This window comes from Xylona heveae, assembly GCF_001619985.1.
Source record: "Xylona heveae TC161 unplaced genomic scaffold L228scaffold_11, whole genome shotgun sequence".
NCBI classification, from domain to species: domain Eukaryota; kingdom Fungi; phylum Ascomycota; class Xylonomycetes; order Xylonales; family Xylonaceae; genus Xylona; species Xylona heveae.
Genome location: NW_017264203.1, coordinates 908,336 through 935,689, shown reverse-complemented (window position 1 = coordinate 935,689; position 27,354 = coordinate 908,336). Strand labels below are relative to the sequence as shown.

Genomic DNA, 27,354 nt, shown 5'->3' with positions numbered 1-27,354 from the left:
TTTTTTGAGTGGATGCATTAAATGGTTGCTTCTCAGCCAAATGTTCCAGAAAAGACTTTTATTATTACAGTAGGACCTGTGGTGTCACGCACACTCTACAACTTTTAGGTATAAGGGGGGTAATCTAGAATGCCAAACGCTGATGCTTCCACTTCTTTCCTCCTTCGCCCTCAAAATAATCCCCAGCAGCATGGCCATTTCCCCGGATCAGGTACTTGTAGACCATCAAACCCTCCAGACCTACAGGACCTCGGGCGTGAATTTTATTCGTGCTGATGCCAACCTCCGTGCCAAATCCGAAGCGCATGCCGTCCGCCATGCGCGTGCTTGCGTTCCAGAAGACGTCAGCACTGTCCACGCCCGCCAAAAACTTGTTGGCAGTCTCTTCGGACGTAGTCAGGATCGCATCCGTGTGATGTGAAGAGTGTCTGTTGATATGATCAATGGCTTTTGAGACAGAGTCTGTTGTAGGGATGGTCTTGATCGAGAGAATGAGGTCCGTGTATTCAGTGTCCCAGTCCGCCTCTGAGACGTCCTGCAGCAGCACTGCGAGGTGCTTGGGAAGAGCAGCAGCTAGAGCAGCCTTAGAATGTTCGTCGCATCGCAGGGAAACACCCTTAGCTAAGAGAGCTTCCGCAACAGCAGGGAGGACTGTCGACAAAACATGTTCATGGACAAGAAGCGTCTCCACTGCGTTGCATGCGGCAGGGTAATCCGTCTTACAGTCGACTACAACCTTGACAGTGGTGTCCTTGTCCGCATCATCGTGAATATAGACATGGCAAATGCCATCCGAGTGGCCAAGAACCGGAATTCGAGTGTTATTCTTAATGTACCGCACGAGGTCATTTGAGCCTCTGGGGATAACAAGATCGATATATCGGTCAAGCGAAAGTAGAGATGGGATCACGTCGCGTGTCTTGAGGAGTTGAATGGAGCCTTTGGGGACGGATGTTGTGTCCAGGGCTTGTGAGATGACGGTGGAAATTGCGACGAAGGACTCGGTGGATTCTTTGCCGCCTGTTGGGAATAGACTGTCAATTCTGTAACACATGAAGACATATAATGAGAAGTTTAGATGTACGCACCCTTCAGAATTGCGGCGTTGCCCGACTTAATGGCCAGAGAAGCAATATTGGCAATGACTTCGGGACGCGCCTCGAAGATGATCAGAAGGACACCGATTGGGCAAGTAACTCGCTCAAGAGTCAGGCCGTCATCAAGCAGCGTCCGTAGTGTGACCTTGCCCACTGCGCATTAGACCTTCCAGTTAGCCAAGATTTCCCAAAGTAGCTCCTGTTCTTGTGACATTGTCTGAACGTACTCGGATCTTCAAGGTCTCGGACATCCAGAATGCCCTTCAGCATGTCCTCCCATTTGCCCTTGCGGCCCAGGTCTAGACGCTTGAGAACGCTTTGGCTAAGTTCTCCATTGAGAACCGCCTTGTTTGCTGTTTCCAGGTCTCGAGCGTTCGCTGCCAAAATTTCTTCTTTTGCATCTGAGAGAGCTTTGTGAATCGAAGTCAATGCCTCATTGCGTGCGTCATTTGGGAGGACAGCAAGGGTTCGGGAAGATAAAGATGCGGCCTGCGCAACTTCAAGAGGGGTTGCATTCGTGAGAGACATGATCGGTGATCTTTGACGGGAGGATTAGAAAAGCTGGCGATCAGAAAAGGGTGAATTTGGCATATAAAAAATTGTTTCCAAGAGTGAGTACCTTATTTGTGAGGAGAGAGAAAGAAAAGAATTTGTTTGGGCAATTGATACCCCGCGATGTGTGAGCAGAAAGCGATAATGAGCTTTTGAGTCAAAAGTTCAAAACGACAATCGGAGGGCGGGACCGAAGGGGACGGTGTGGCGAACTAACGATCCGATGCATCATGGTTATCAGTGAGAATCTAATCTTATCACTATTATCTAATGATGTGGTTGCTGGGTAATCCCTTATGCTAATTCACTATAATGTTTAGGCTGATGACGGGCGAGGCATACGACTCTATTCCAATAACTTGAGCTAGACAAGCTACGCTAATTATCTCAACCCTCACTTTCTCTCAATTAAGACTAGAGCTGCGATGATGATGAATGATTTTGTCTCTTAACTCATGTTTCGGCCCAAGCCAACGGTACTCGTCAAAGCCATTGCGTGGAGCATTTCACGTCTCTACCAGGGAGCCGTGTCTGCCAGTTACTGAACGCGGGTGAAAGTTGTCGACATTTGGGACTGGTCTTCCTCAAATTCTATCGCGGAACTGAACGAAACTGGAACAAACGTGGTTGTCATCTCTTTACATCGAACTTCTAGTGCCCATTCTAAATCCAACCCTGAACCCTGCTACTCACCTACTGCCTTCTTAGCAAGGAACCTTACCGTCAACATGGAGGCCCTTTTGTCACAACTACTGGCGTTTCCTCCACATCCGCCCCCAACGCAGCCTTTACCAGATGCAGAATATGAAAAGCAGATCAAGACTATACTCCAGATCCTCAACCAGACACCAGCAAATCTACTTCTAGGAGGGGTCGCTGGCGGCGGCGACCTGCTCAACGTGAGTTGCAGCAATTTTGTCCTGTTCTTTCACCTTGTAGCGGTTTGGTGCTAACACTCTTGCTCCTCGACAGGTTTTCGTTCCTTCTAGACACACGATACCTTACCTTTACACTCTCCTCGCTCATATCCATGCTGTTGCATTAAGCCCAGAGGATAGCGCGCGGCCTGGCGTATCTCTGGTCCTGCCTGATTGGAAACTCTGGCCGAAAATCGTCGAGTTTTTGGAGCAATTCGATCCCATACAGGTGCGATATGCCGGGCTGGAGTGGCGCAGAGTGTTGGAGACGGCCACAAATACTGCTATCTACTGGAACAATGTAGGTGTCCCCCCAGTCAATGGACCTTCTTACTGTTTCTAACAGCCTGCGCCAGCCTGCGATGGCCATTGATCCAGTTCAGACAGCCATTCTCCGGCTCGATCCAACAGCCTCAACCTATACGTCTAATCACAATCTCTTCGCACAGCTCTGCTTACTGGGTGGATCATATCCGCCAGCCCTTCCCGTCATTGATAACATAATAAGACACTTCCCGGATACGCCAGAAGACTATATCCCTTCAGTCTCTATTCAGGCTTCCATAAATGAAATTCGGCCTGGCGCCCTTCTTACGATTACGACCGGCTCTGGTCTGACTGGGGCAGTGACTTACCAAGAGTTTTTACAATATAGTCTTTGGTGTGCGCAGATCTACATTGGGCTTCGACAATGGGAAAAGGCTGAGATAACTCTCGCTTCCATCATCATGGCACCGGTTGACAATGCTGTGAGCAATTTGATGGTAATAGCATACAAGAGATGGGTTCTAGTTCGTCTACTATCGGGCGGAGATGTGAGTTGGAACAGTCTTAATATTATCTGATACAAGAGTGCAGTCTAATCATGTGCGATGGATAGGCCAAGACAATGCCAAGAGCTACCTCGCATCTTGCAGCGAAAGCCTATAGAGCTGCAGCCAGGCATTACGATGTCCTGGTCGACACCTATTTCAAGGGTTCCATAGATGAGCTGATAGCTGAAATTGAGGCGGGAAAGGAGATATGGCAAACGGTACGTCAATTGCTTTTCTGATTCTTCCTGCTCGAGACCGCCGAAACTAATTTAATATCGCTCTCTCAAAATCACTGACCTGATATAATGATGTTAGGACTCCAACGAAGGGCTCACCCTCGAGCTTCTCGAGTCGCGCAGGCGCTATGCAATCATCAAACTGGAGGAAATTTATTCTGCATTATCGCTCGAAGAAGTCGGCCAGCTCACCTCTGCTCTTCCAGCTGATCCAGCTAGAGCGCAAGAGTACATTTTGTCCCTTATCAGAGACCGCCATCTCAACGCCTCACTTGAATGTCGAGATAGCAAACCCCCGGCCACATCGAATGACGGACTTGAACTGAAGCAACCGTCAAACACAGTGCTATGCTTTGCGTCTGACTCAACGACTGGCCCGCTCGCCGTGTCTGAAGAAGAGCAGTTTCAAGAGCTTCAGGAGACCACTGCTCGAGTTCTCGCGCTGGCAGATCAGGTCAAGGAAATGGATGTACGCATGAGCTTGCGAAAGGACTTTGTTGATTTTTCGCGCAGATCCAGAAGAGGTATGGGTACCAAGGATCAGCCAGGTTCTGGCCCAGAACCGCCTTGGGAAGAGATGCCCATGGATGAGGATCTAATGGAGGAGTACTAGCGAGCACGAAGCAAACATAGGTCTCTTTGTCTTTACTAAAATGCATTACACTAGCATATTACCAGCGGAGCCCTGGAAATCAATTTCATTTTATTTTATTTCACCTTAAGCTCCATGGATTCTCTATTCACTCAAAAAAATCTTCGTACTCGACTGAGATGCCTTTTTTATTGTCGAAAGAACAAAATGAATCACCTTTGCCTTGCCATTTATTCAGAAACATTTCTTGTTCCATATTGACAGTTATCTTAAGAATTGTCGAAATAAATTTTGACATTTATCGAAAGAAATAGTTTACACAATGAACCAAGATAGCTCGTAGCAAATGGAATATAAATATAAAGCTTATGGTCATAAGAGAGATTTGATACGCCGACCCCATCATATCGATTTAACGATGGCCACTCCTCATCGACAACACCACAACGACCACTCCGATGGAAAGCAATACCAATCTTTTTCACAACTCTTAAAGAGACTGGATGTCGCCACAGCCACCGACACCTTTTTTCGACTCCAGCCTAACCCCACCGGGCAAATTCATACTATGCCCCAGAAATCGTAGCATTGAAAAGCCGAGCAATAACATAAGGATGTAGAAAATAGTCAAATTGAACCGCTGAAGTAAAGCCTCGAGCTATTCTGCGCCGTACTTGTGAAAAAAAGAAGTGAGAAAAAGGGAACCGCAAATTCGTATGGGAATCACATGAGAAAGCCAAAAACCACCAAACAATTTCTACAGCAGCCTTATGCAATTTAAAATATTCAGATGAAACCGATTAATTTAAGCACTCGGCTGGCTGTCGGTGGTTTTGACGGTCTCAACCTCGATCTTGGGCATCGCAGCGCCAGTGCCGCCGAGGTTAGTTGTGGCAGTCTTGGGGTTCTTGGTGTAGTAGTTGGAGATGGCCGACTTGATAGCGTCCTCGGCAAGCATAGAGCAGTGCACTGTTCAAAGGTTAGCTACAATATTGCAAAAATAGAAATTTTGGTAGTTGAAAGGAAACGCACGCTTGACGGGAGGTAAGCAGAGCTCCTTGGCAATCTCGGTGTTTCGGATCCGGGCGGCATCCTCGAGACTCATGCCACGAACGAGTTCAGTGAGGTAACTGGAGCTTGCAATTGCACTGCCGCAGCCAAAAGTCTTAAACTTGACCTCACTAATAGTGTTGTCCTTCGGGTCGACCCGGATCTGGAGCTTCATAACATCGCCACATGCCGGGGCACCGACCAAACCCGTTCCAACATCGGTATCGGTCTTGTTCATCGATCCGACATTGCGAGGACGACTGTAGTGGTCGAGCAGTAATGTAAATGTTAGCTGAGCGTTCGAAAGAGATGATGATGGGGATAATATCGCGGAATATCAATGGGCAACTTGAGCTGGCTGAAATATCGTCTCTCAAAATGCGAGTGGAAAATATTGCAACCAGACTCATCTAAGGCTAATCGGGACCAATTGTCGAGATGGGACACTTATCTTTCTCATGGTAGCTTCGTCTTGTCTGGAAGACGGCAGCTGCGGGAGCCGAACGCTGAAGAGGTGCAATCATGCTGGGGCGCGTAGCAGAGGCAAAAACCCGGCCCGCAGCGCGAGGTGCAGCGGTCGCAATAGTTCTGCTAAACATGGCTGAAGATATGATGATGGAATGGATGAAGAATATCGACTCGAATTGATGGATTGTTTGATAGTGAGCTTTGATGGATTGGTGGGTAGATGGGTTGTAAGAAAGTCGAGCAAAGGCGAGAGGGCGAAAGAAGAAATGGGAGCGAAGAGTGAAGATGGTGGAGGGTGTGCAGTGACGATTTGATCAACCAGAGAGCTTTCCACCAATAGAGACGCGAGCTCGGACTCGGGGGTCCATCAAGCGGATCCAAGAGAGATAAAACCGAGATCACGTGCGTAAGCCCCACTGCAAGTCCGCGGGGGTAATCAGATCCACTGATTAACGCTCGCCCTTTGATTTGTTTCGCCACAGCAGAAAATTGCCGCGGAAGACGAAAAGCGTAATTGATGCGTCAAATGTACCTCTGTACCCTTTCCACCTCCCTAAGGTAGCTGACAGATCCGCTCGATCCATCTAGTTCTAGCCACCCACCAAAAGAAAAATGATACAAGTACTCTGTTAACGTCATAACTGAGCTGTAGCCCAATGATATATTTGCTGTGCATAATCGACCCTTTTCACCCCTTACTCATGAAAAGCTATCTTGCTTGTGCACACGGCGCATCTCGATTTATTAGAAGATTGGGCAGATGGAGAGAAACGAAACTCTCAAAGTCTTGCTCTTTTGATTAGTTTGTTCAGCTATCCCGCTACACATTTTCTCTCCCGTACACCAGTCAACTACATTGAAACGCTCCCCCCGCCATTGCTCCATTCTATCTCATATACGCCGGAAGAAATACACATATGCAAATTTTTTCATCTCGTCCACATCAACCGCCTTGACGACTTTTTCGTCGTTGAACAATACCCATGATTTGCCAATCTCATCCGGAAGCTCCTTGCGAATAAATGCAACGTAGTGTCTAGCGATAGTATTAGCATCCCAATGGTTACATGATCTATAGAAAGCCTCAAGGTCACCTACCCTGCGTGAATTGACCCGCCCTTGTGGCAGACGATTGACTGAAGTTGAAACCTGGCGGGAAGGTCCCCACTACCGGCGAGCGGCTTCTCTAGAGCACCTGTTGGCTCTTCCGAAGAACCTGCTCCATCGCCAAAATCACCCTGGTCATCGGGATGACTGAATAGCCATTCGACCGCTCGCTCCACATTCCCGCCTGTCTCCTTAAGAGCCTTGCGAGCCTGCGGCGCACTGAATCCCATGCTTCCTAGCATGTCGACCTGCTCGGGATTCACGGAAGCCCCGGTAGAGCCACCAAGGTCAAGCGGTTGATCAATGTCAGGATCCTCCATGTGTTCAAAGAGCCAGTTCATTGCAACCTCCGCATCAGTATTGCCAGTCGCATGAAGAGCCTTTTCACAACGAACACGGGGAAACCCCATGGCTTCAAGCTGGGATAGTGCAGCCTCATTTGGAGTGAAGCTGGAGGCGCCGCTTTTATCGTCAGCATCCTCGGGTAATGCTTCCTCCCCTGCTTGAAGTCCCTTTGATAAGTATTCGTCGAGTTCAAATGGTTCATCATTAACCACGACTGGTATGTCAAGTTTGGTGGGTACCCAGTTAACCAACTGAAAACGGCGGGCATTGACCGCCAGCACAGCGGGAAAGGTTTTGAAAAGTGAACGTTTGCTGACACCGTCTTGGCTGCCACATGAGGGGCACTTGAACTCGACAATTTCCTCGGCAGTGAAGGTGTCGAGGCATTCCTTTAAGGATACTGACTCGTACTCATCCTTTCCCTCAGTGTCCTGCTCTGCCCCTCTTGAGACTTTACGAGCCGGGACCGGAATACTCAGATTTTCCACTTCGTCGGTTCGATATCTCACCTTTTTGCAGGTCAGACATTGTAGACGCTGTTCCATCACAAAGCGGAAATCCTGAATCGGATCGTTCAAAGGTTTTGGGTGGGAGGAACGGGTAATCAGCTTGAAAAGATGCATCAACAACTCAAAAGCATCTTGCTGCCTCATCGTCGAGAATTCTTCATGACCCCTGCCAATCAAGTGCTTGAGCATGGCCGGAGCCAATCCTTTTTGATAGGGAACCTCAGCAGAGTGTTCTGATGCAATCACATCCGAATCGGGGCGAGAATAGCGTCCAGACAAGAGACCGTCGGCCAATTTACGCAATTGAGTTTCCAGGTCTTCAGCGGGCTTAGACGCGGCCGGAGCGAGATCGACATGGGAAAAGTATCTTTCCCTGAATACCGGCAATGCGAATAGACATTGAAGAATGCTGGCAAGATAGCAGCTGTTTCCAAGATTCTTCAAGCCCGTCAAGCCTGGCCCAAATACCGGCTTCAATTCCTTCCCATCCTCTGTTGTCATGGAGAACTCCCATCGCAGGTTCTGCTCTATTTGCATTTCCGTCAGACTCTTCTCAGTTTTTTCTCGTTCAGCAATATTGATGCCCCAGTGGGCCAGATGTGCAGCGAGCTCTGGATCCGTTCGTTCATCATTGCAGGCGTAACAGTAAATGTCGGCAGTCCCTTCTGGCGTGATGGACCCTAATTTTACTGCGACCGGATGATTTGTGGCATCTGCATGAGCAAGGCCATGCGAATTGCCGCCAACGCCACCAAATTGAGCCCGTCCGCATCCAAGCTTGCCGCACTGCAAGCAAAGCCAAAGATTCTCCTTGAGATCACACATCGAACAATGACCCAAATCTTGAAACAAAGAATGTCAGCATCCCCTCTTTAGCAAGATAATGCAATGACTTTCAGACCTTGAGAAGCGATTTGCCTAGACTGCTCCTGCTGCAGGCATAGAGTATGCTCGCACGGTGTGATTTCCTGCTCCCACGCTTTGACCTCTTCCTGACGCGAAAAGGTCATGGCTTTCATAACACCATCTACCACTGCAGGAAGTCTGCCCTGAGCTTGATCTATGTCACTCACGCCGCACTCGTAGCAGTTCACTTGCAGCTGAGTATCGTAGCGATCGGCTTCTGTTTCCGCGGCGATAGCGAGCTTTGTTATCTTCTGTGGAGGTTCATCACGCTAGGTTTGCAAGTACGCGGATCAGCTTGAGCTCGATAAATCCCAAGCAAAGACATAACCGGCTAAAGCAAGGCTTCAAGACTTACCTTGACATGTTTTCGCGTCCTCTTGACATTGAGCACGAGAGGGTGTTTGATTGTTTCATAATGTAATAAGGCGTGGCGCCGTTCTGCCGTGCACCCACCGTTGAAACAGTAGAGACATACATTAAGACCTGTAGGATCGTCCTTGAAGAACATGTCAGTATCTCTGTGTAGTACTTGGCAACTTCATGAAAGCAGCTCACAATCGAATCAAAACACTGCGTACAGTCCTCGCGGTACACTGCCTGGTTAGGCCCTGGAGGCCTAAGTTCTGAATAATAATGAGCTTCTATCACAAATACGATAAGGAAGAGCGCACAAACCTGCAGCGTTAACGTGCGTACAACTCATGCTTCAAGGCACAATATCGCAAGATGGTCCAGGAAGGTACAAAATACGATACGCAAAGGAACGGGTTGAACAGACGTCACAAATGAGCTCCCCCACTTAGCGAGGTTTGGTGCCTGAAGTAAAATGTTCCGCAAAACACCGGATTCGTGCGAGGTGTGGGGGTTTGTTTGCACCGAAGTATCTAAAGTACTTTTTAGCATTTTATCCATGCTATGGTGCTGCTTCTAATATTTTACCAAAACAAAGTTGCTGAGAGCCTCGCTCTGATTTCCCTTCAAAATATAGAATGGCTGACAATGCAAAATAGATCCTCCATAATTATTAGTGAAGAATTATTGATTTTTTTTTATGAAGCTTGGTAAGCTTCCGGGCCCCCGCGTTGTGAGGCAGCCTATCTTATTACCGCGTTGGGCCTAGCGCGGCACGAGAGCACTTAACGCGAACCCTTCGCGTCTCCCAAATCAAAAACACGTCCTCAGCAGACTTGCCACAGGACCAGACACTGCACTCCTCTCGACTTGCAATCAGCAACAATCGTTCTTGGTACAAAATGGCTGCCGATGCAGCGTCGATTATCGATCAAGGATCCCTAAAGTAGGTTCTTCTCTCGGTGGAGTAACACTTTTGGCTGCGGGCACTGACTATTCCTGCGTCTAGCGCAATCTTCGACGGCGGGAACAATCCTGAATATGCGGTTGCGAATCCTATTCTTCAATGTGTGCAGATAAAGCCGCTTGCCGGGCAACCGGGCTCTCCGGAGCGGTACCGGGTAGTCTTCAGTGATATTCAGAATTTTGTGCAAAGCATGCTTGCTACTCGTACGTTCGGTTCCATGACCACATTGATCATATAACGTTGATTGATTGACTATTTCCAAGAGGCGAATTATGTCGTTCATGAAGGAAAGCTCAGAAAGGGTGTAATCTGTCGGCTGAAGTCATTTCAAGCCAACCAAGTGAAAGGAAAAAAGTACGGCACTTTACGAGTATCCTTCCGCAGAAGCTAACCCAGACAGGATTATTATCGTGTTAGACTTGGACGTATTGGAGCAGTATGGGGAGTGCGAGAAGATGGGGGAGCCAAGACCTCTGGAGCCTGCTCCAACGGAACAGGCCGCACCGCAGCCAACCGTGATATCAAGCAATGGCTTCTACGGAAACGTGTCGGCCCCTTACAATCAAGCCCCCAGCCGCGTCCAACAATCTCACGCCTCGAGTGGTCCCTCTTTCTCCCACGGAAATGTTTATCCCATCGAGGCACTTTCTCCATACGGACACAAGTGGACCATCAAAGCTCGTGTCACTCACAAGTCCGACATTAAAACATGGCACAACAAGAATGGTGAAGGCAAGCTATTCAGCGTCAACCTACTCGACGACAGTGGTGAGATCAAGGCGACTGGTTTTAATGACCAGTGTGACATGTTTTACGATTTGTTTCAGGAAGGCTGCGTTTATTACATTAGCAGTCCGTGCCGCGTTAACTTGGCCAAGAAGCAATTTACCAATCTGAACAACGACTATGAACTGACTTTCGAGCGAGAGACTGTCGTCGAGAAGTCTGAAGACCAAGACAGCATTCCACAAGTACGGTTCAACTTCACCAACATCGGAGACCTCCAATCGGTCGAAAAGGATACCACCATTGATACCATTGGCGTATTGAAAGAAGTTGGCGAGGTTTCTCAGATTGTGTCCAAGACCACGAGCAAACCTTATGATAAACGCGACCTTACCTTGGTTGACAACACTAATTTCTCTGTCCGCTTGACCATTTGGGGTAGAACCGCGACAAATTTCGATGTGCAACCTGACTCTGTAATTGCTTTCAAAGGTGTCAAAGTTTCTGATTTTGGTGGCCGAAGTCTGAGCTTGTTAAGCTCCGGCTCCATGACCGTGGATCCTGACATTGACGAAGCGCATCGACTGAAGGGATGGTACGATGCTCAAGGACACGCCGACTCTTTCATGTCGCATGCTTCGCTAGCTGCCGCAACAGGGGGCGCAGGTTCCCGCAATGAAGTATACAAAAGCATCGCTCAGATTCGAGACGAGCAGCTTGGTTACTCTGAGAGCGTGGATTATTTCACTACCAAGGCTACTGTCATATATGTCAAGCAGGACAACATAGCATACCCCGCCTGCCTCTCAGAAGGATGCAACAAGAAGGTCTTCGAGGTCTCGCCCGATGAATGGCGTTGTGAGCGATGCGACAAATCGTACCCACGGCCCGAGTATCGATATATTCTGAGTTTGAACGTCAGCGATCACACGGGTCAGATTTGGCTCAATTGTTTTGACGATGTTGGACGGATGATAATTGGAATGAGTGCGGATCAGCTGATGGCGCTGCGGGAAAGTGACGAGAAGGCTGCCGAAGAAGTGTTTCAGGAAGCCAATTGTCGTACATGGGTGTTCAAGTGCAGAGCGAAAATGGACAATTTCCAGGATCAACAGAGGTACGTCAATGCAGGCCTGCGTATCAGGATTCAAATTTGTGAGCTTGTAATACTAATTCAACGTTTCTCCTACTTTTCAGGGTTCGATATCAAGTCTCCTTTGCCAATCCGTTGAATCTCGCTGCTGAATCCGAAAGGCTGAACAGCATCATTCAACTCTACGACACGGAAGACTATAACTATGCATACTACGGCTAATCGACAAATTTCTTGGGCAGCATCATTAGATGTAAATGGGAGTAGGCGTTTGGATCTCGTAGAATAACGTTTTAACATAGGCAATGTTGTACTCAATTTGGTTTCGCTTTGCTCTTTCCTGTTGAGATTTTTTAAGAAGCACTTTAGCTAGAGCAATGACAAGGCGGCAATTGTTTCTCAATATTGAGCTCATGTCAATCTTCTCAAAATGTTTTAATATTTAATTACTTCAAATACAACAGTATCTCTTTTACTAAGCCATTGCAGACCATAATCTTAGCTGGTATTGAATCGAGAATCGCTTTTGAGGTTACTGGTTACTCTCTTTACACTCTCGGAATATGGTAAGTTAATCAAAAAAACTACATGAATGCAGAGACCGATGTTTTCGTTTGTTTAGCTAACACATGGTTCACCGAAATAACCTCGGTAATCCGCTAGGTAGCTTTTGCTCCCTGGCTGCTAGGGGAGATCGAGGCGGATGCTTTGCAGCTCATAATTTACCTGCAATTGGATAGGGTAGATGGTTGCAGTACTACCTACCTACCTTAGATAGCCAACTCCTTGCCTCTGTAGCCATAGATGAATAATCTACTTAATTGAGACAGATGACAGATGAAAGCCGAGGGACAACGTCACGACTTGCCCCTCATGACGCGGATGTGATCATCGCTAAAGTTGCCTAGAATTAGGCCAAAATTTAAATCCGAGGAAGGCCAATCAAAAAAAAAATTTTACATGAATTGATCGCATCTTGACTTTGCCCGGAATATACAACAAATCTCTTTGTGACTCCTTGTTCAATCTTTAGTAATACTTACTGAGATCTAAAATTTGAGGGTGAAAATCGATAGTCCTACTACACTTTCAGCAGAGGTTACAATTCGTCACATAGACAGCTTTGTCATTTCCTTCTATATTCGAAAGCTTTGGGAACTAAAGTACAAAAATGGGAGAGACGATGCGTGCAATTGGTAATACTCCAGTCATGATTTTGCTCATTGACTAGTTTGCTTGTCAATGTGAAATTATTGATTTGCCTTCAATGTCTGCTACTTTCGTTCACTGTGGTAAGTATGCTTACTTGACTTTACAGGTATCAAGAATGGGTCTGGCCCTGCCGATGCTCTCTTTGTGGACACCATACCCAAACCTGTTCCCAAAGGTTCTGAGGTAATTGTAAAGGTCAAAGCATTCGGATTGAACCGTATGGACCTGTTACAGCGGGAAGGCAAATACCCCGTGCCATCACAAGCACCAGCTACAATGGGCGTCGAGTTTTCCGGCATCATCGAGAGTCGGACAAACGAGGATGCCGAACGGTCATTCAAAGTGGGCGACGAGGTTTTTGGACTAGCATATGGCGGTTAGTAATGTCATATTTCATCGCTTTTCCTTCCCATTGCTTTCCTTGTCTATTCAAATGATATTGGAAGGTGCCCGCAATTTTACCAATCACACTGATTTATTGTATGTACAGGCGCCTATGCTGAGTACGTTGCTGTGTCTACACATATGTTACTCCACAAACCGAAATCTCTCTCATGGGAGCAAGCTGCAGGCATCCCAGAGGTACGTTGTTTTAACATCCATTTACTGAAAATTGCACGCGTGGCCCTCGACAAACCCATCAACAAAGCTAACGAGCAGTCTTAATATCTAAAGACGTGGATAACAGCCTCGCAAGCCATGTATCTCGTGGGCGAATACAGCCGAGGGAAGTCCATCCTCTGGCACGCTGGAGCCTCTGCCGTCTCTATTGCAGGAATTCAACTGAGTAAGGCTGACGGGGCGTCTGCCATCTACGTGACGGCTTCGTCACAGGAGAAGATTGACTTCTGTGTGAAGGAGCTCGGCGCTACCGGCGGATTTAATTATCGGTCAGGAGACTGGGCACAGGCTCTTCTCCAGGCGACCAACGGAAAAGGGGTAGATATTATCGTCGATCCAGTCGGACAGAGCTACTTCCAGCAAGATCTCATTGCCGGTGCGAGGGATGGGCGCATCGTTTCTTTGGGCATGATGAGTGGTACCAGGACAGACGGACCGGTGGATATTGGACTTTTTGTCGCCAAACGCCTGCGTTTTGAAGGTAGTACTCTTCGAAGTCGCGACGAAGCTTATCAGGGCCGTCTCAGAGATACGTTGCAAGACCACGCGTTGCCGAAATTTGTTGATGGCAGTTTCAAGGTTTATATTGAGAAAGTTCTCCCCTTTGAGAGGATTGTCGAGGCGCATAAATTGATGGAAAGCAATCAGACAAGGGGGAAAATCATATGTACTGTTGACTGAATCTGTGTGATTTGGTGTTGTTCTTATAAATGATATTTATGTTTGTCAAGATACTGAGGTGCTTGACATAAAATGAAAGTATTCCATATTTCGTGTTATGTTTTATTCGTCACGCAATATATTAATCTGTATTGTTTTTTTCAACATCGAAATTGCCATTTCCCTGATACCTATGGAAACGTACTGGATTATTTTTAAATTGCTCTCCGTGAGTTCATTTAAAAAATTTCTTTATAGAGAAATTCGCTGTATATTTACAAGGCTATTAATTGCCTTGCTTCTTACAATTGTTGTTCCTCATGGTGGTGAAAGAGTAGTAAATCAGTGATAAGATAAGAAGGGAAATCTCCGCTAAAGACCCTGAGCCGAAAAGACCCCATCCATCCTAAATGGGTTAAGGGTCGTCGGTGATCGGGCCTTTGGGGAAAAAGAAAATGGCAAATCTGGAGAAAATCAATCCCACAAATTGTGCCGATCGAGAGCGGCCAAAGGATTTATCATTTTTCCTCCACAAACAGCCCTTTGAACAAAATGGCTAAGCGTGTTAGAGAACTCGCCGATGCGGGAAACGTCGATGCCGCGGAAATGCTGAACGGCGACGCTCCTGCTAGCAAGAAAAGCCGCAAGGACAAGGACAAGAAGAGCAAGAAGAGCAAGAGCAAGAGCGCGTCAACTGAACCCGAGGACACTGTTGAGGATGTCTCAATGACCGACGCCAGTGCGGTCGAGAAGAAAGACAAGAAGACCGAGAAAGAGGACAAGGAAGCCAAGAAGGAGCGGAAGCGCCTCAGAAAGCTTCAGAAGGCCGAAGCTGCCGCGGCCTCTGGAGAGAGCACCCCCAAAGTTGGAAATGAGGAGGAGGCCGGTGCTGAAGTAGCTGGATCTACTGACGCCGAGAGCGAGAAGAAGGCCGAAAAGGCGAAGCGCAAGGCAGAGAAGGAAGCCCGGAAGGCTTCCAAGCGCGCCAAGAAGGATGCGAAAGAGAGTGCAACCGATTCCAGCGCTGTAGCAACAGGCTCGACCACGCCAATGGAAGTTGAGTCTTCTAAAACGTCCAAGGAGACTTCTGCAGTCCCGTCGAGCGAACTTGCCAAGCCCAGCGGTTCCTCGTCCGAGTCTTATCGCGAGGATCCAGCCTTGACTGCTCTGCCGCAGTCAGAGATTGACTCCTTCCTCTCGAAACACTTTGTTGCCGTGACGGACCCTAAGGCCTCCGCCCCGCTCAGACCCATTGTATCTTTCGCATACCTCCCTGTCACTAATGAATCGGAGCGGGAGCCATTCAAGAACTTCAGCGCTCCTACACCCATTCAAGCCGCGTCGTGGCCATTCCTGCTTTCTGGTCGGGACATGATTGGTGTCGCTGAAACCGGATCCGGAAAAACCATGGCATTCGGCGTTCCCTGCATACGCGCAGTGTCATCTCTATCGAAGAAGTCCAAGGGCCCTAGGGCAGTCATTGTCTCGCCGACCCGAGAATTGGCTCAGCAAATCAACGACCAGATGGTCAAGCTGGCCACGCCAGCTGGGCTCTCTGTGGTCTGCGTCTACGGTGGTGTGCCCAAGGAGGAGCAGCGCAGGGCTTTGAAGACCGCTTCCATTGTCGTCGCCACGCCTGGACGCTTGAACGACTTGATCGACGAGGGCGCCGCGAATCTCAGCCAGGTCAATTATGTCGTCCTTGACGAGGCTGACCGGATGCTGGACAAGGGTCAGTTAACTTTCACCCGCATTCCTACCTACCCACATCCCTAATTCTCTTTCATTCGCTACATCAAACGTATCTTATCCACCTGCTGACAATTTGTTTTTTTTCCACATTATCCAGGTTTCGAGCAAGAAATCCGCAAAATCATCTCCACCACTTCTGCTTCAAATGCCCGCCAGACACTCATGTTCACCGCCACTTGGCCCCCATCTGTTCGTGAACTCGCCGCTACATTCATGAACGACCCCGTCAAGATCACCATTGGCGACAACCCCACGGGCGAATTGCGCGCCAACACGCGCATCACGCAGACCGTCGAGGTCGTTGACCCCCGCGGCAAAGAGCAGCGCCTGCTTCAACTGCTCAAGCAACACCAGTCCGGCGCTCAGCGCGACGACCGCATTCTTGTATTCTGCCTGTACAAAAAGGAAGCTACCCGCGTCGAGAACTTCCTTCGCGCCAAGGGCCTGCGTGTCGCTGGCATCCATGGCGATTTGAGCCAGCAACAACGCACATCCAGTTTGGATGCCTTCAAGCAGGGCAAAGTCCCACTTCTCGTGGCCACGGATGTCGCAGCCAGAGGTCTGGATATCCCTGCCGTCAAAATGGTGATTAACGTCACCTTTCCCCTGACTGTGGAGGATTATGTTCATCGTATTGGAAGGTACGTCGACCTCTTTTTCTTTTTCTTCAATCCTCTTCAATCTTTGTTTTTTGCCTCTTATGCACATCAATCTCAATCGCAACCGCGTTATTGAGCGCAGTGTCCTATCTCGAGCGTATAATCTCAAAGAAAGCGTAGCTAACGATTTTGCTTGCACATGTAGAACCGGACGAGCTGGCCAAGACGGCGCGGCAATCACCTTGTTCACGGAACACGACAAAGCGCAGTCTGGAGCGTACGTCATCCCCCGTCACACTTCCTTCCTTCCTTCCTTCCTTCCTTCCTTCCTTCCTTCCTTTCTTTTCTACAGTATTGCTGGGTAATGCAAGACATATATACTGATACGGGTTTCCTAGTTTGATCAACGTCCTCAAAGCCGCCAACCAGCCTGTCCCGCAAGAGCTTCTCAAGTTCGGCACCACGGTCAAGAAGAAGTCGCACGACGCATACGGTGCCTTCTTCAAAGATACAGAGGACATGAAGCCCGCGAAGAAGATTACTTTTGATGATTAGACAATCCCTTACATCCATTATTTGTTGCCAGCAAGGGACCAGTAGAGGATATTGCATCTCATGAAGCATTTGGGTCAAAATCTATATCTCAGCGAGATATTTGCTAGAGCGAAGTTAGATGGCAGACACCTAAAAACAGCGAGCATCTAGAGTATCGCGAGCGCTCTTACTCTTTTTTGAGACAAAAACATAAGGTGCATTCTAGAGGATATCATATAGAGGGCAAGATGGGAGATTAGGATTGTAGTTATTTTTTGTTTAAAGACAGATGGGAACAGGCATGGTCTTGAAAAGTCTTTCTATTGGTTAGGATATATATATAATTCAACGTTGATGATTTCTACTTGATTGAAAGCTCTGAATTGTAAGCAAATGGTCCGTGTGAGGCTACTTTGAGCGGAGCCGAGTATGTTTTTCTTTTTTTTCCTGATTTGAGGTTTATGATTTTGGCCGAAGCAAGGTATAGCAATGAATGAGATAATGACGTTCGAAATAAGCCCTGAGATTGTTAGTATCTTAGTTTGGAGTAATATGTGGTACTTTGAAAGCCTCCGAGATTCAAGTCTAGAATCAGGCCAACAATTGAATGAAAGAACGAACACAGGTGAAAGCGCGGACAGAACTTACAGGGACAACGCCATTATTCCGGCCACTCCTGCAGCTTTGATCAAGTCTTCTAGCAAGCTGCCACCGAATGATCTTTCCTGGAGCATTTTCAGTTCCGCTGCGGCACCAACACTTGCAGCGAGTGATCCACCATTTGGAAGGACCGATTTGATATCCAGGCTCTCGCCATTCTGCCTAAAATATTGCTGAATAAAGGTCCAACTCCAGACAATGCGCATGACCATATTAATGGCATTAGCCCACACGAGACCCTCGGCGCCCCATTGGAGAAATCGCATAAAGAAGACGCTGGAACCGGCGAAGATGACAAAAAAGCCGCACATCCAGATAGACTGGGCGTGCAGTTGCTTGCTTGTAGCTACTGATGAGATGAAGGCTTCGGTGATACCATTGAGCGCGAGCAGTGGAATGTAGTAACAATATGTAGCGAGGACTGAGCTGGCGCTTGTACTAGACCACCGTGATCCGGCAACGAGACGTAGCAACAGCGGCGCAATTGTTGGCCCAAGAGCACACGCTACCAGAGAAAGCAATAGATAAAGCTTCAGGATATCGTTAAGGATAGATTGAGCTGATCGAAGCGGGTTATGAGTTTCACTAGGCGATGCGTCTTGATTACCGGCGACGCCAGTGGAAGGCTGTTTGGTCGTGGATGATCTCGAATCCGGAGAAGACGACGACAGCAACTTTGAGAACAAGTTCCTGCTGCTCTCCTCAATTGGCTGAAAGAGCATCCGTGCAACCAATCCGCCATAATTTGATGCGAGGGCAAAGGCGCCCTGCTCTTGCAGAGAGCTCAAGCTCACCATCAACAGCGCATCTCCTTGCGTGAGAACGTATTTGACAGCTGACTGAATGAAAAGGCTACCCGTCAAAAGACACAATGGCCGAGAAAAGTACGACATGATGAGGTATGATTTCTCGCTAGGCATGGGTTGTCAGTAGGTCCTGGAGAATGACTCTCAATACGGCCACGATCACCTACCTAGAAGCCAGAGGCTTGGGCAGAAATGAGAAACCCTCTCTGGAAGATGCTTCATATAGCTTAGAATAGTAAGTGATATTAAGGAGCATAGCATAGCTCAGCTGACCCGCAGCAAACGGAAGAACTCCAATGTCGTGCTTGTTGGTGCTGGCCCAAACAACAAGTCCACAGGCCAGAAAGCATCGCGCAATGGTAGCTGTTGTTTCTGCAGATGCTCGGATTTTGAAGACCATCTTTTCCTGGGCGACCACAAAGCCCGGCTCCGCAAGGAGCTCGATCACGGTAGCCAGGCCATAGAGCGATAAAGATTCGGAAAAGTATGCTACCTTTGCACTATCCGATTGGAGGTAGAATGTAGCAATGATGTATGCCAAAGGAATGCCTAAAGCAACGGCTAGGTATGAAGTATTGACCAGAGTTTGAACTTTTCCGGCAGGGGAAAAGGCATCTAAATATGAATTCTTATTTGCGCTTGAACCGCCTTGTTTCGATGGTGATCGCTCATCCCCTGTGGCGGGTTCTTCTTTGGAGACGCCATTTTTCGCCCGCTCATTAGCAGGTGTCTGTCGTTGTAGAGCAACCCTAAGACTCTCTCTTGAAAAATAGAGGACTGAAATTGAATAGAGCTCCAGTTGGGTAGATATTCCCACCAGCTCTGGTGAGAGGAAACGTATGAGGATCTGATTGACGATGAAGGTAAGGGCCCGAGACGCCACTTGCAAGAGGATCAAAAATGTCGCTCCTTGTACGGATCGCCAAAGTAAATTTTTATTCTCGCCATTTTGGCTCACATTGGATTCAGCGGTTTCTTTTGACAATTTCCCCATGGCGGGTTCCTTTCGGGGTTTGTTTAGGTGGCCTCGTCAACGTTCCCGACACGTTCGATGTCTCTACTGGACTAATGATATTCCACTTGCCTCGGGCCTACCCTCTCCCAGCGAAACCAACATTCATCGAATATATTATCAATGTTATCAGGCGGAATCAGCAATGTGCTTGTCTAATTTGGTGTTTCTACACATTACAGAACTGTATTGGAACAAAATTTCATGTTCATGGCTACACATCTACGAAGCTATTTCATCCTCAATCACTCAATTTAGCATCAATCTCTTGCAAAATCACAATTCTGTTTTGTTTTTATTTTTTTTATCTATTGGCGAGAGAATATACTTTTTCAATATTCAGTGAATTCTTGGTGTATAAGTAGAGCTGACAATGCCAATCTCCGTTCAATTTATTTGCAAAGCGAAATCTAACTTTTGCTTCCTTAGAAGGGAGGCAACCAAAACGGGTATCCTGCATTCTTCGTCCTGAAAATGCTTAGGAGGAAGCTGTATGCTCCCAGCATAATGATTGCCCAAACAATCACTGCGACCTGTTGGGTCTTGGCGCTGGCGATGCGAGGTGCTTTGAGTGCGAGGGAGATGGCCGCAAAAGAGAGTATGCCATCTATATGATAGTGATTAGTAGAGCGGAGAGATTTGACAATTAGCATGGATTATGAGACTTACATAGGGCGGCAATAATCTGGGTTTCAAGGCCGAATTGATTTGAGAATCCTCCGGCGAAATAACTGATCCCACCTTTACCATCGCCTGCAATGTAAGGAACTTTACGGATATGGTTGAACATGTGTCCACTGGTGAACAAAAGAACCATGATCAAGCTGATAGCCGCCCAGATGTTTCTATTCTGTACAATGGGCAAGACATAAGGTGAAGCGACACTAAAGAGGGTAATGAGTCCAAGGACAATTGTTGTCAAAGAGATAATCCGAATGTAATTGATTGGCCGGATGATTGGAGGTCTTGGACCCTCGGATAGGTGACGAGATAGCCAGCGGTGGACTGTCTCTGCCGTCTGGGGGCTAATGGACACAAAAGTCAGCAACATTTGAGCGAAAAGATGCTGCCATTATATTAACATACCCGCTTGTGAACTCGTAACGGAGAGGCTGGCCATCAAGCTTGGCATCGGGACCAGTCGTCGGCGGGAAGAGCATCAAAACAGGTGCAGTTTGGAGCATCAGCTAACCGTCCAATTAGCATCCTTTCAGACCGATTAAAACAAGACCTTAAATACAAACCTTCGCAAAGGAATTTCTGCCGTCGATGAAATCCAAGGTTCCAAAAATTACCCGCGATTCACCGGCTTTGTCACCCTTGACCCAGCTTTTGGCAAGAACGTCCCATTCAGGTTGGAATTCGCGGCACATTTGGCAGCCAAAGCGAGCCTCAGTTGCGGTGAGTAGGACCGCAGTAGTATAGTCCCGCGGCGTCGAGGTGAGCTCATCGAAGAGCGCATCATTAAGCTTGATGGGTGCTGAGGACAACGAGCGGGCGTGGAAATCGTGGAAAGTATCGCCCGTCGACTTCTTGGCCGCCAAAGCTGTCAATGGCAAAAGGCATAATGCCAAGCTTCTAAGAAACCTCATTGCGCCGATATTGAATGAGAATTAGGAGGAAATACTACCGTTAGTATCATCAGAATCCCTTGGTGCTGGGAAGGACGACATACAGTACACGTAAGTAGCTTGGGGAGCTTCTTCTGGATGACGCAGTGTTACCCGGTGTTCGCTAAGAGTTGACGATTAGAGTCGTTTGTTTACTTCCCTCGTTCCGATTGTTATAGACCCATCACGCGTCTGCCTGATCACGGTCTCGACAGGTACCATTCATGCTCGACGTGACCTGTGTAATTACGCAGAAGACCAACTGCTCAGAGATCTGAGTAAGTGATTGCGGAGAATTCATTTCCATCTCCCAGGAAAGACACATTACGGATAGGAGGCTTTTTGGACGAAGGCGCAAGGGTTCTCGAATTGGCCGTCGCCTTTAAAAGTTGTTTCCCTCATTCTTTGAACTTTGCAAAGCGATACCCGATATTAGAAATGGAGCAGCAAGGACTCCAAGAAGTAAGTTTTTCTCTTATTTGATCCTGTTTGACCCATGCGACTGACCGACCTCTTGCAGCTACAACAAGCTGTCAAGACGCAGACACTTGAGCTTGAGTATGAGCGACGAGCGAAAGACGTCGACGCGATTGAGAGAGAAGAACAACAGAGGAGACTGCGACTTAGTTTTCACCTGCTGGAAGACCAGAATGACGATTTGAAGGGCAAACTTGCTCAGAACGATGAACGATTCAAGGAATTAGATGGACAAGCAGAAGAGCTACGTCAGCAGTTGCAAGAGCTCACGGGAAAGCTGCGACAAAGCGAAGCTGAGTTGCGTGGGAAAATCCAGGAGCGAGAAAATCTAATGGTGGGACCATATTTTCCAGACCGAAGAGAATGATAGCTTATGAGAAAATAGGCAGAACTGGAATCCTTAAATGGAGCATCCAAAAAGTCTACGAAGCTACTGACCGAAAAGCTTTCCCTAGAGAGGGAGCTCGAAACATTAAAGCCTGAAATTGACCATCTCCGATCCCAGGCAGCTAGCCACCAATCCTCTCTTGCTGAAAAGCTGGCTCTGCAAAGAGAATTAAGCACGGTAAAAGTTGAGCTGGAAGCGGAGAAGAACGCAACCCAGCGTGCGCTGGCCCAAGAAAAGAAGGATAAGTTGCAGGATGAGGTATTGATACTGCGAGAGGAGATTGAACAACTTCGACAAAGCATGACGAAGGAAGAGCGCGAAAGATTGTCTCTGGAACGAGAACTGAGCGCAGCACGGAAAAGTTTAGAATCGGAGCGCCGTGCCATAGAGAAGATCTCGGCAAGGGAGGAGAAGCTCAAGGCAAAGGACGCAGATATTTATGCTCAATTGGAGCTTCTCCGCGACGAGCTTGCAAAAGAAAAGCAAGAAAAGCAGACAGTGCAGAAAGAGGTCGACTCTTTGCGGGAGGAGTTACGTATGGAAAGACGGGCTGGCGAGCGGGCGGCATCCAAAAAGGATAAAGCCGATGCGCAAGACACCGCCTTGCAGGCGAAGATCAACGAGGCTCGAGAAGAGCTTTCCAAGGAGAAACGTGAACGGCAAAGAGCCGAAAGAGAAGCTCAGAAGGCTCGGTACGAGTGGGAGGTCAAAGAGGGTATGCTTGAGACAAAATTGGATGCATTTCGCACCAAATTACGGTCTACAAAAGAGCAGCTCAAGGAAGCTCAAGCTGATCTTCAGCAAACAAAGCTGACAGTCGCCCAATCTACGACGCGTCCTGCTAAAGAGGAAAAGAGCGGGAAGATGTCAAAACCTGGCAGAAAGGCTGCCACTGCTCACTTCGAAACTGATGCCATGATTGGCACTCCTGGAGGACCAACCCAGGGAAACAAACCTGAAAGGAGAGTCTCCGCCATGCCAGGGGAGAAGTCTACTTTCTCCATCACACCCTTCCTCAATCGCACAGCGAGCATTTTGCCCGACACACCCGTTCATAACGAGGAAGATGGGTCCGACGAGGACCAGGAAAACCAGGAAGAGAGTGTGAGAGTTGCCGAGCTGGAAAAGGAGCAGGAGAATTCACCGATTGTCATCTCCAAGGCAAAGAAAACCAGCAAGCAAACTACCACGAAGCCAAAAGTTTCAAAAACTGCGAAGCCATCCGCGACGAATAATTCGAAGCCCTCAAAGGCTGGCATCCGCAAACGAACACTCGCTCCTCCAGCTCTTGACGGGGTCGCAGAAGAAGAGCTGGAAGATGGTCCGGAAAACGAAGGCAACGAGGAGAATATCCCTCCAGCTGGAGTTGGTGAAGTCATGGATTCGAAGCTGGTGAAGACGGATATGAGTTCAATGAATATCACGGTCAACAGTGAAGTTGAACCAAAGAAAAAGAAGCGAAAGATGCTCGGAGGTGGGAAGACCTTATTCGACGAAGACGACGGAGAAGCTGTGCGAGCAAATAAAAAGTCGTTATTGGGAGGTCCCAAAGGTCTCGGCCTCGGGAAAGGAGGATTAGCAGGACCAAAGGGCGCGCTGCGGGGTAGTCTTGGAGGTGCCGCAGGCTTTGGAGGTTTTTCACCCTTGAAAAAGGACAGAAAATCTGGATTGGTTTGATTCAGCCTTTTGAAGCTATCAGTCCTGGATGTTTACTTGGGAGTTTTCAGTGCGGCTGGGTTTAGGGGCGTTTTTGATTGGTCACATGGTTGTGTAAATGCCGTTGGGTTGATTTATCATGTTTCTATCTTGCGTTTTCTTTTTCTCCTTTTCATTTTCATCAGCAGGCAGTTTCAATACCTCCTTACCCCTTTCAAATGTACAGCCATGATTGTGAGTTTCAATTATCTGCCTTTTCATTTGACAAAACCTGAAAGATGCAGTCTCAGAGCGCATTTGCAACATGTGTAATCTACCACTCTAAGGAACAGAAATTGTGCGGTTGTAACCATCGGCTTCAATGTTTGTGCAGACATTCCATGTCAGATTTGAGGAAGGACTATTATAATTAGCTTTTTCATTATTCTTAGGGAGTTATTCCATACACACTATATTATTTTTAGTACACACTATAGTTAAACGGTACAAGGTTTAGAGTATTTATAAATAAAATAACTAGATTAGCTAGCAGATATGTTTCGAGCTCTCAGTATTTGAAGCGTCCCCCGTGGGGCAATGGAGGCTAGGGGGACCTCTTAGAGGCGTCGGCTCACCGCCTCCGATATCCGACGTTTGAAATTTAGAGGACCCCAGAACACCAAAAGTCAGCGGACGCTGTCGTCAGATGATAACAATATCTGTCTTAGGGGAAAAAGAGTGTCAATCCCCTGACTTATTGCCGGCATCAGCTTCTTTGAAGTAGGAGGGGTTTTTGTATGATGTTATCACGTCAGGTGTTTCGCTGCCTAACAGATGCATTGCTCCTCGAGGGCACTTTATGCTCTACAGCTGCAGTGAAAAGCAAGACATTTGCAACCCGCTGCTTGCACAGTAGCAGTCGCCCAATCAAGTCAAGCTCACCTAACAACCATGTACCTATTGTATGCACGTCTGTCCAGAGACGATGCGCTTCCTCGTCGTCAAAGAGGTGGCAGACTCGTCAAGGGCGGGACAAATTTGCCAAAGAAGCCAAAGTGCAGGGTCTGAAGAGCCGTGCTGCATTCAAGCTTCTGGAGGTATGTATATGTATTTATTCGACAGTTATTATTTATTTCCCCCCCCTCTTCTTGTTTTAACATCTGATGATATATTGGATGCACACATGCTAATGTCGAGACTCAATTCCGGAGAAATTGGTGGAGTTTGACCCTTTTTGAAACTGTGTTCTGTTTCTTTATATGCGATTCGGAATCACTATTAGCTTGTTATCTTCAAGGTCTTCGCGTGGAAGAAAATATGGCTGACATTGATTTATCGCACAGATGAATGAGAAATATAAGATATTTAAAAAAGGGCAAACTGTTGTCGATCTGGTATTTCCCCCTTGTTGGTCCCCATCATCTTGCTGCGGCTTTGTAACTCTGCATTCGCGCAAAGGAGCCGATACCGTATCATTATTTTATCTCTCAATTTGGTCATTGATTTACTTACAATTTATTACAGGGCTACGCTCCAGGATCATGGTCACAAGTAAGTTTCCACATGATTTATAGCTTTCACCAACCGTCTCAACGACTCACAGGCGGAGAACTTGACGCGATGATATATCATCGCAATGTCATCTACCTCAAGTGTAAGATTAAAGCGCGTGAGCATTGACATATCCGCCTTCCACAGGTCGCAGTCGACCGCACCGCTCCTAATGGCCGAATTATCGGTATCGACATCATCCCCGCGCAACCTCCCCGAGGCGTTTCAACGATCCAAGGCAACTTTTTATCGCCCCAGGTCCAGGCCGAGGTCAAGCACTTCCTACTCGACCCTGACCGCGGCCGGCCTCGACAACAAAGTATTTTTTCGACATCTTCATCTTCATCTTCTTCACCGACACCGCCCAACCCGTCGAGTGATCTTGACAGCCCGGCAGCAAGCTCAACCAACGCTCCTTCACCGAACTCTGAAGACGGGACACCAACTACAACTCCAACCCCGACGGGCCCATTGCTTACTGAAGAAGAACTTGCCGAGCGAGAGAGAGGATATATTGATTTCGAGAGACACGTTGATCTCAAAGAGCGCATGCTCGATACGGTTAACCTCAGCGCCACGGAATCGGAAACAACCGCCCAGGCGGGTGAAGCAAGCAACAAAACACCGAGCCGAGAAACCAAACAGGCCCGTCGAGCCCGCGACGAGGCCGCAGGAAGAATGGTAGATGTAGTTCTTAGCGACATGTCCGCGCCCTGGGCCCAGACCACTGGATTTAGTAAGAGGAGTTTGAGTGACCCTTATTTTAGGATGATGAACACGAGCGGCATCGCCTTTCGAGATCATGCCGGTAGTATGGTACGTTCATTTCTCTCTTTTTTCTTATTCTTTCCCTCCTCCCCCTTCTCTTTTAGCTTTCTCTCTTTCTCCTTTTCCCCCTACCCATTGGCCCGCAGTCTTTCCCCTCCCCATTCTCTTCTTCTCAGCTTCTAGGATTATCTCTCCCCCCTCTCCCTGTCCTTCTGACTGTCTTCACATATTGGGCCTAACACAAAGTACCAATCTAGGACCTCTGTTCAGCCGCTCTCCAATTCTGCTACGATACACTGCGCATTGGCGGACACTTTGTGTGCAAATTCTATCAAGGCGCCGAGGACAAGGCGATGGAGAAGCGACTCAAAAAGTTATTCGCGTCAGTACATAGAGATAAACCAGATTCATCTAGAAGCGTATGTTCTGCATTTCCCCCACTTCCACTGCAATGTTAATGTGTCCCCTCCCATCACATCCATGAGTGTCGGAGCCTTTCTTTCCCCCCCCCCCCCCCTTTTTTTTTCTAAGACTTCGTTGCCAAACTCTCTGCGTCATTCTTTGCAAGGGGCATGCGAAGAGAAATTTCATGAAATGCTGACTCATACGCCTTCCGCCGGCAACGCATACAGGAATCGAAAGAAGCGTACTTTGTCGCGTTACGAAGAAAGGATGGGGTCAAAAGAGAAGATGTGGCCTCAGACGCATAGTATATAGCCTGCCTATGTCTAAGTAGACCAAATTTTCAGGTGTAGTTTTTCTCGGCCTTAGTTGGATGTTACGTGTATATACTTATCAAATCAAATCAAATCACGGATAATAGCTAAACGCAAATGGCGAGACTGGTACAACTAGAATATCTTGCTATCAAGCACGCTATACCTCAATGGAGTGAAAGAGGCGTGGAAAACAAAGCAAGGAAATAAACGTAATGAGCTAAACACCGGTATCTCTTGGTTCATAATACAAATATAATGAAATGTAAACAGATCAGACATATTTTGGGAAACGCAATGGACTGGAGGAAAAGCCACATGCAGAGGCTCAACGTGTATGGTATGCCACCTGGACGCCTTGGAACAACTTCCTAAACTCATCAGTACGGGTACCCAAATTGCTGTAAATATGCTTGTGCGATGCCCATAAACAAGAATTCGGTCGTGAAGAAAGGAACGGCTGGAATTCGAAGGTGAAAACGGCATCGTTACATGACGAATCCGACGACTTTTTTTTTTAAAAAAAAAAGATGATAGACGTGCGAAGGCGGACGCCGCTTTGATATTCGCGGTCGTGAAGATGCGTAGCCAAGCTCGGAATGCAGAGAATAGAAGCCCTCAT

At 47.7% G+C, this 27,354-nt stretch overlaps 11 protein-coding genes across 11 annotated transcripts; 6 read left to right on the top strand and 5 right to left on the bottom strand.

Annotated features, from left to right (window-relative positions):
- Positions 1-71: 71 nt before the first annotated feature.
- On the bottom strand, positions 72-1,814 carry L228DRAFT_250565 (glutamate-5-semialdehyde dehydrogenase). Its single transcript, XM_018333362.1, has 3 exons — positions 1,325-1,814; positions 1,089-1,250; positions 72-1,020 (listed from the first exon to the last, which is right to left on the bottom strand). The coding sequence occupies exons 1-3, from the start codon at positions 1,623-1,625 to the stop codon at positions 125-127; spliced, it is 1,359 nt and encodes a 452-aa protein (XP_018185676.1). The 5' UTR covers positions 1,626-1,814; the 3' UTR covers positions 72-124.
- A 163-nt stretch (positions 1,815-1,977) lies between these two features.
- L228DRAFT_263417 (hypothetical protein) lies at positions 1,978-4,344 on the top strand. The gene is made up of 5 exons (XM_018334488.1): positions 1,978-2,548; positions 2,622-2,867; positions 2,923-3,381; positions 3,447-3,599; positions 3,697-4,344. Exons 1-5 carry the CDS (start codon positions 2,378-2,380, stop codon positions 4,228-4,230), a joined length of 1,563 nt encoding a protein of 520 aa, XP_018185675.1. The 5' UTR covers positions 1,978-2,377; the 3' UTR covers positions 4,231-4,344.
- Positions 4,345-5,014: 670 nt separating this feature from the next.
- L228DRAFT_241305 (iron sulfur cluster assembly protein-like protein 1) lies at positions 5,015-5,858 on the bottom strand (the record flags this gene model as incomplete). The annotated part of the gene is made up of 3 exons (XM_018331318.1): positions 5,015-5,178; positions 5,242-5,519; positions 5,707-5,858. 3 exons carry the CDS (start codon positions 5,856-5,858, stop codon positions 5,015-5,017), a joined length of 594 nt encoding a protein of 197 aa, XP_018185674.1.
- Positions 5,859-6,456: 598 nt separating this feature from the next.
- L228DRAFT_250562 (ubiquitin carboxyl-terminal hydrolase 14) lies at positions 6,457-9,576 on the bottom strand. Its single transcript, XM_018333361.1, has 7 exons — positions 9,534-9,576; positions 9,270-9,478; positions 9,150-9,217; positions 8,950-9,090; positions 8,590-8,863; positions 6,826-8,530; positions 6,457-6,763 (listed from the first exon to the last, which is right to left on the bottom strand). The coding sequence occupies exons 2-7, from the start codon at positions 9,295-9,297 to the stop codon at positions 6,619-6,621; spliced, it is 2,361 nt and encodes a 786-aa protein (XP_018185673.1). The 5' UTR covers positions 9,298-9,478; positions 9,534-9,576; the 3' UTR covers positions 6,457-6,618.
- Positions 9,577-9,785: 209 nt separating this feature from the next.
- On the top strand, positions 9,786-12,226 carry L228DRAFT_250561 (replication protein A 70 kDa DNA-binding subunit). Its single transcript, XM_018333360.1, has 5 exons — positions 9,786-9,891; positions 9,955-10,115; positions 10,176-10,266; positions 10,313-11,755; positions 11,836-12,226. The coding sequence occupies exons 1-5, from the start codon at positions 9,848-9,850 to the stop codon at positions 11,951-11,953; spliced, it is 1,857 nt and encodes a 618-aa protein (XP_018185672.1). The 5' UTR covers positions 9,786-9,847; the 3' UTR covers positions 11,954-12,226.
- A 455-nt stretch (positions 12,227-12,681) lies between these two features.
- L228DRAFT_233579 (NADPH2:quinone reductase) lies at positions 12,682-14,432 on the top strand. Its single transcript, XM_018330642.1, has 4 exons — positions 12,682-12,927; positions 13,050-13,319; positions 13,434-13,525; positions 13,619-14,432. The coding sequence occupies exons 1-4, from the start codon at positions 12,903-12,905 to the stop codon at positions 14,243-14,245; spliced, it is 1,014 nt and encodes a 337-aa protein (XP_018185671.1). The 5' UTR covers positions 12,682-12,902; the 3' UTR covers positions 14,246-14,432.
- Positions 14,433-14,830: 398 nt separating this feature from the next.
- L228DRAFT_233575 (DEAD-domain-containing protein) lies at positions 14,831-17,587 on the top strand (the record flags this gene model as incomplete). Its single annotated transcript, XM_018330641.1, has 6 exons — positions 14,831-14,935; positions 14,990-15,250; positions 15,341-15,956; positions 16,074-16,617; positions 16,781-16,852; positions 16,974-17,587. 6 exons carry the CDS (start codon positions 14,831-14,833, stop codon positions 17,128-17,130), a joined length of 1,755 nt encoding a protein of 584 aa, XP_018185670.1. The 3' UTR covers positions 17,131-17,587.
- L228DRAFT_263411 (Rft-1-domain-containing protein) lies at positions 17,569-19,569 on the bottom strand (the record flags this gene model as incomplete). Its single annotated transcript, XM_018334487.1, has 3 exons — positions 17,569-17,629; positions 17,758-18,681; positions 18,743-19,569. The coding sequence occupies 3 exons, from the start codon at positions 19,567-19,569 to the stop codon at positions 17,569-17,571; spliced, it is 1,812 nt and encodes a 603-aa protein (XP_018185669.1).
- Positions 19,570-19,871: 302 nt separating this feature from the next.
- L228DRAFT_250557 (hypothetical protein) lies at positions 19,872-21,245 on the bottom strand. Its single transcript, XM_018333359.1, has 4 exons — positions 20,832-21,245; positions 20,674-20,774; positions 20,257-20,612; positions 19,872-20,194 (listed from the first exon to the last, which is right to left on the bottom strand). Exons 1-4 carry the CDS (start codon positions 21,177-21,179, stop codon positions 20,013-20,015), a joined length of 987 nt encoding a protein of 328 aa, XP_018185668.1. The 5' UTR covers positions 21,180-21,245; the 3' UTR covers positions 19,872-20,012.
- Positions 21,246-21,384: 139 nt separating this feature from the next.
- L228DRAFT_263409 (hypothetical protein) lies at positions 21,385-24,200 on the top strand. Its single transcript, XM_018334486.1, has 4 exons — positions 21,385-21,659; positions 21,718-22,008; positions 22,060-24,135; positions 24,181-24,200. The coding sequence occupies exons 1-3, from the start codon at positions 21,636-21,638 to the stop codon at positions 23,737-23,739; spliced, it is 1,995 nt and encodes a 664-aa protein (XP_018185667.1). The 5' UTR covers positions 21,385-21,635; the 3' UTR covers positions 23,740-24,135; positions 24,181-24,200.
- Positions 24,201-24,422: 222 nt separating this feature from the next.
- L228DRAFT_250555 (FtsJ-domain-containing protein) lies at positions 24,423-26,834 on the top strand. The gene is made up of 6 exons (XM_018333358.1): positions 24,423-24,794; positions 25,041-25,091; positions 25,222-25,248; positions 25,396-26,064; positions 26,274-26,435; positions 26,649-26,834. The coding sequence occupies exons 1-6, from the start codon at positions 24,495-24,497 to the stop codon at positions 26,724-26,726; spliced, it is 1,287 nt and encodes a 428-aa protein (XP_018185666.1). The 5' UTR covers positions 24,423-24,494; the 3' UTR covers positions 26,727-26,834.
- The last annotated feature ends 520 nt before the right edge of the window (positions 26,835-27,354 follow it).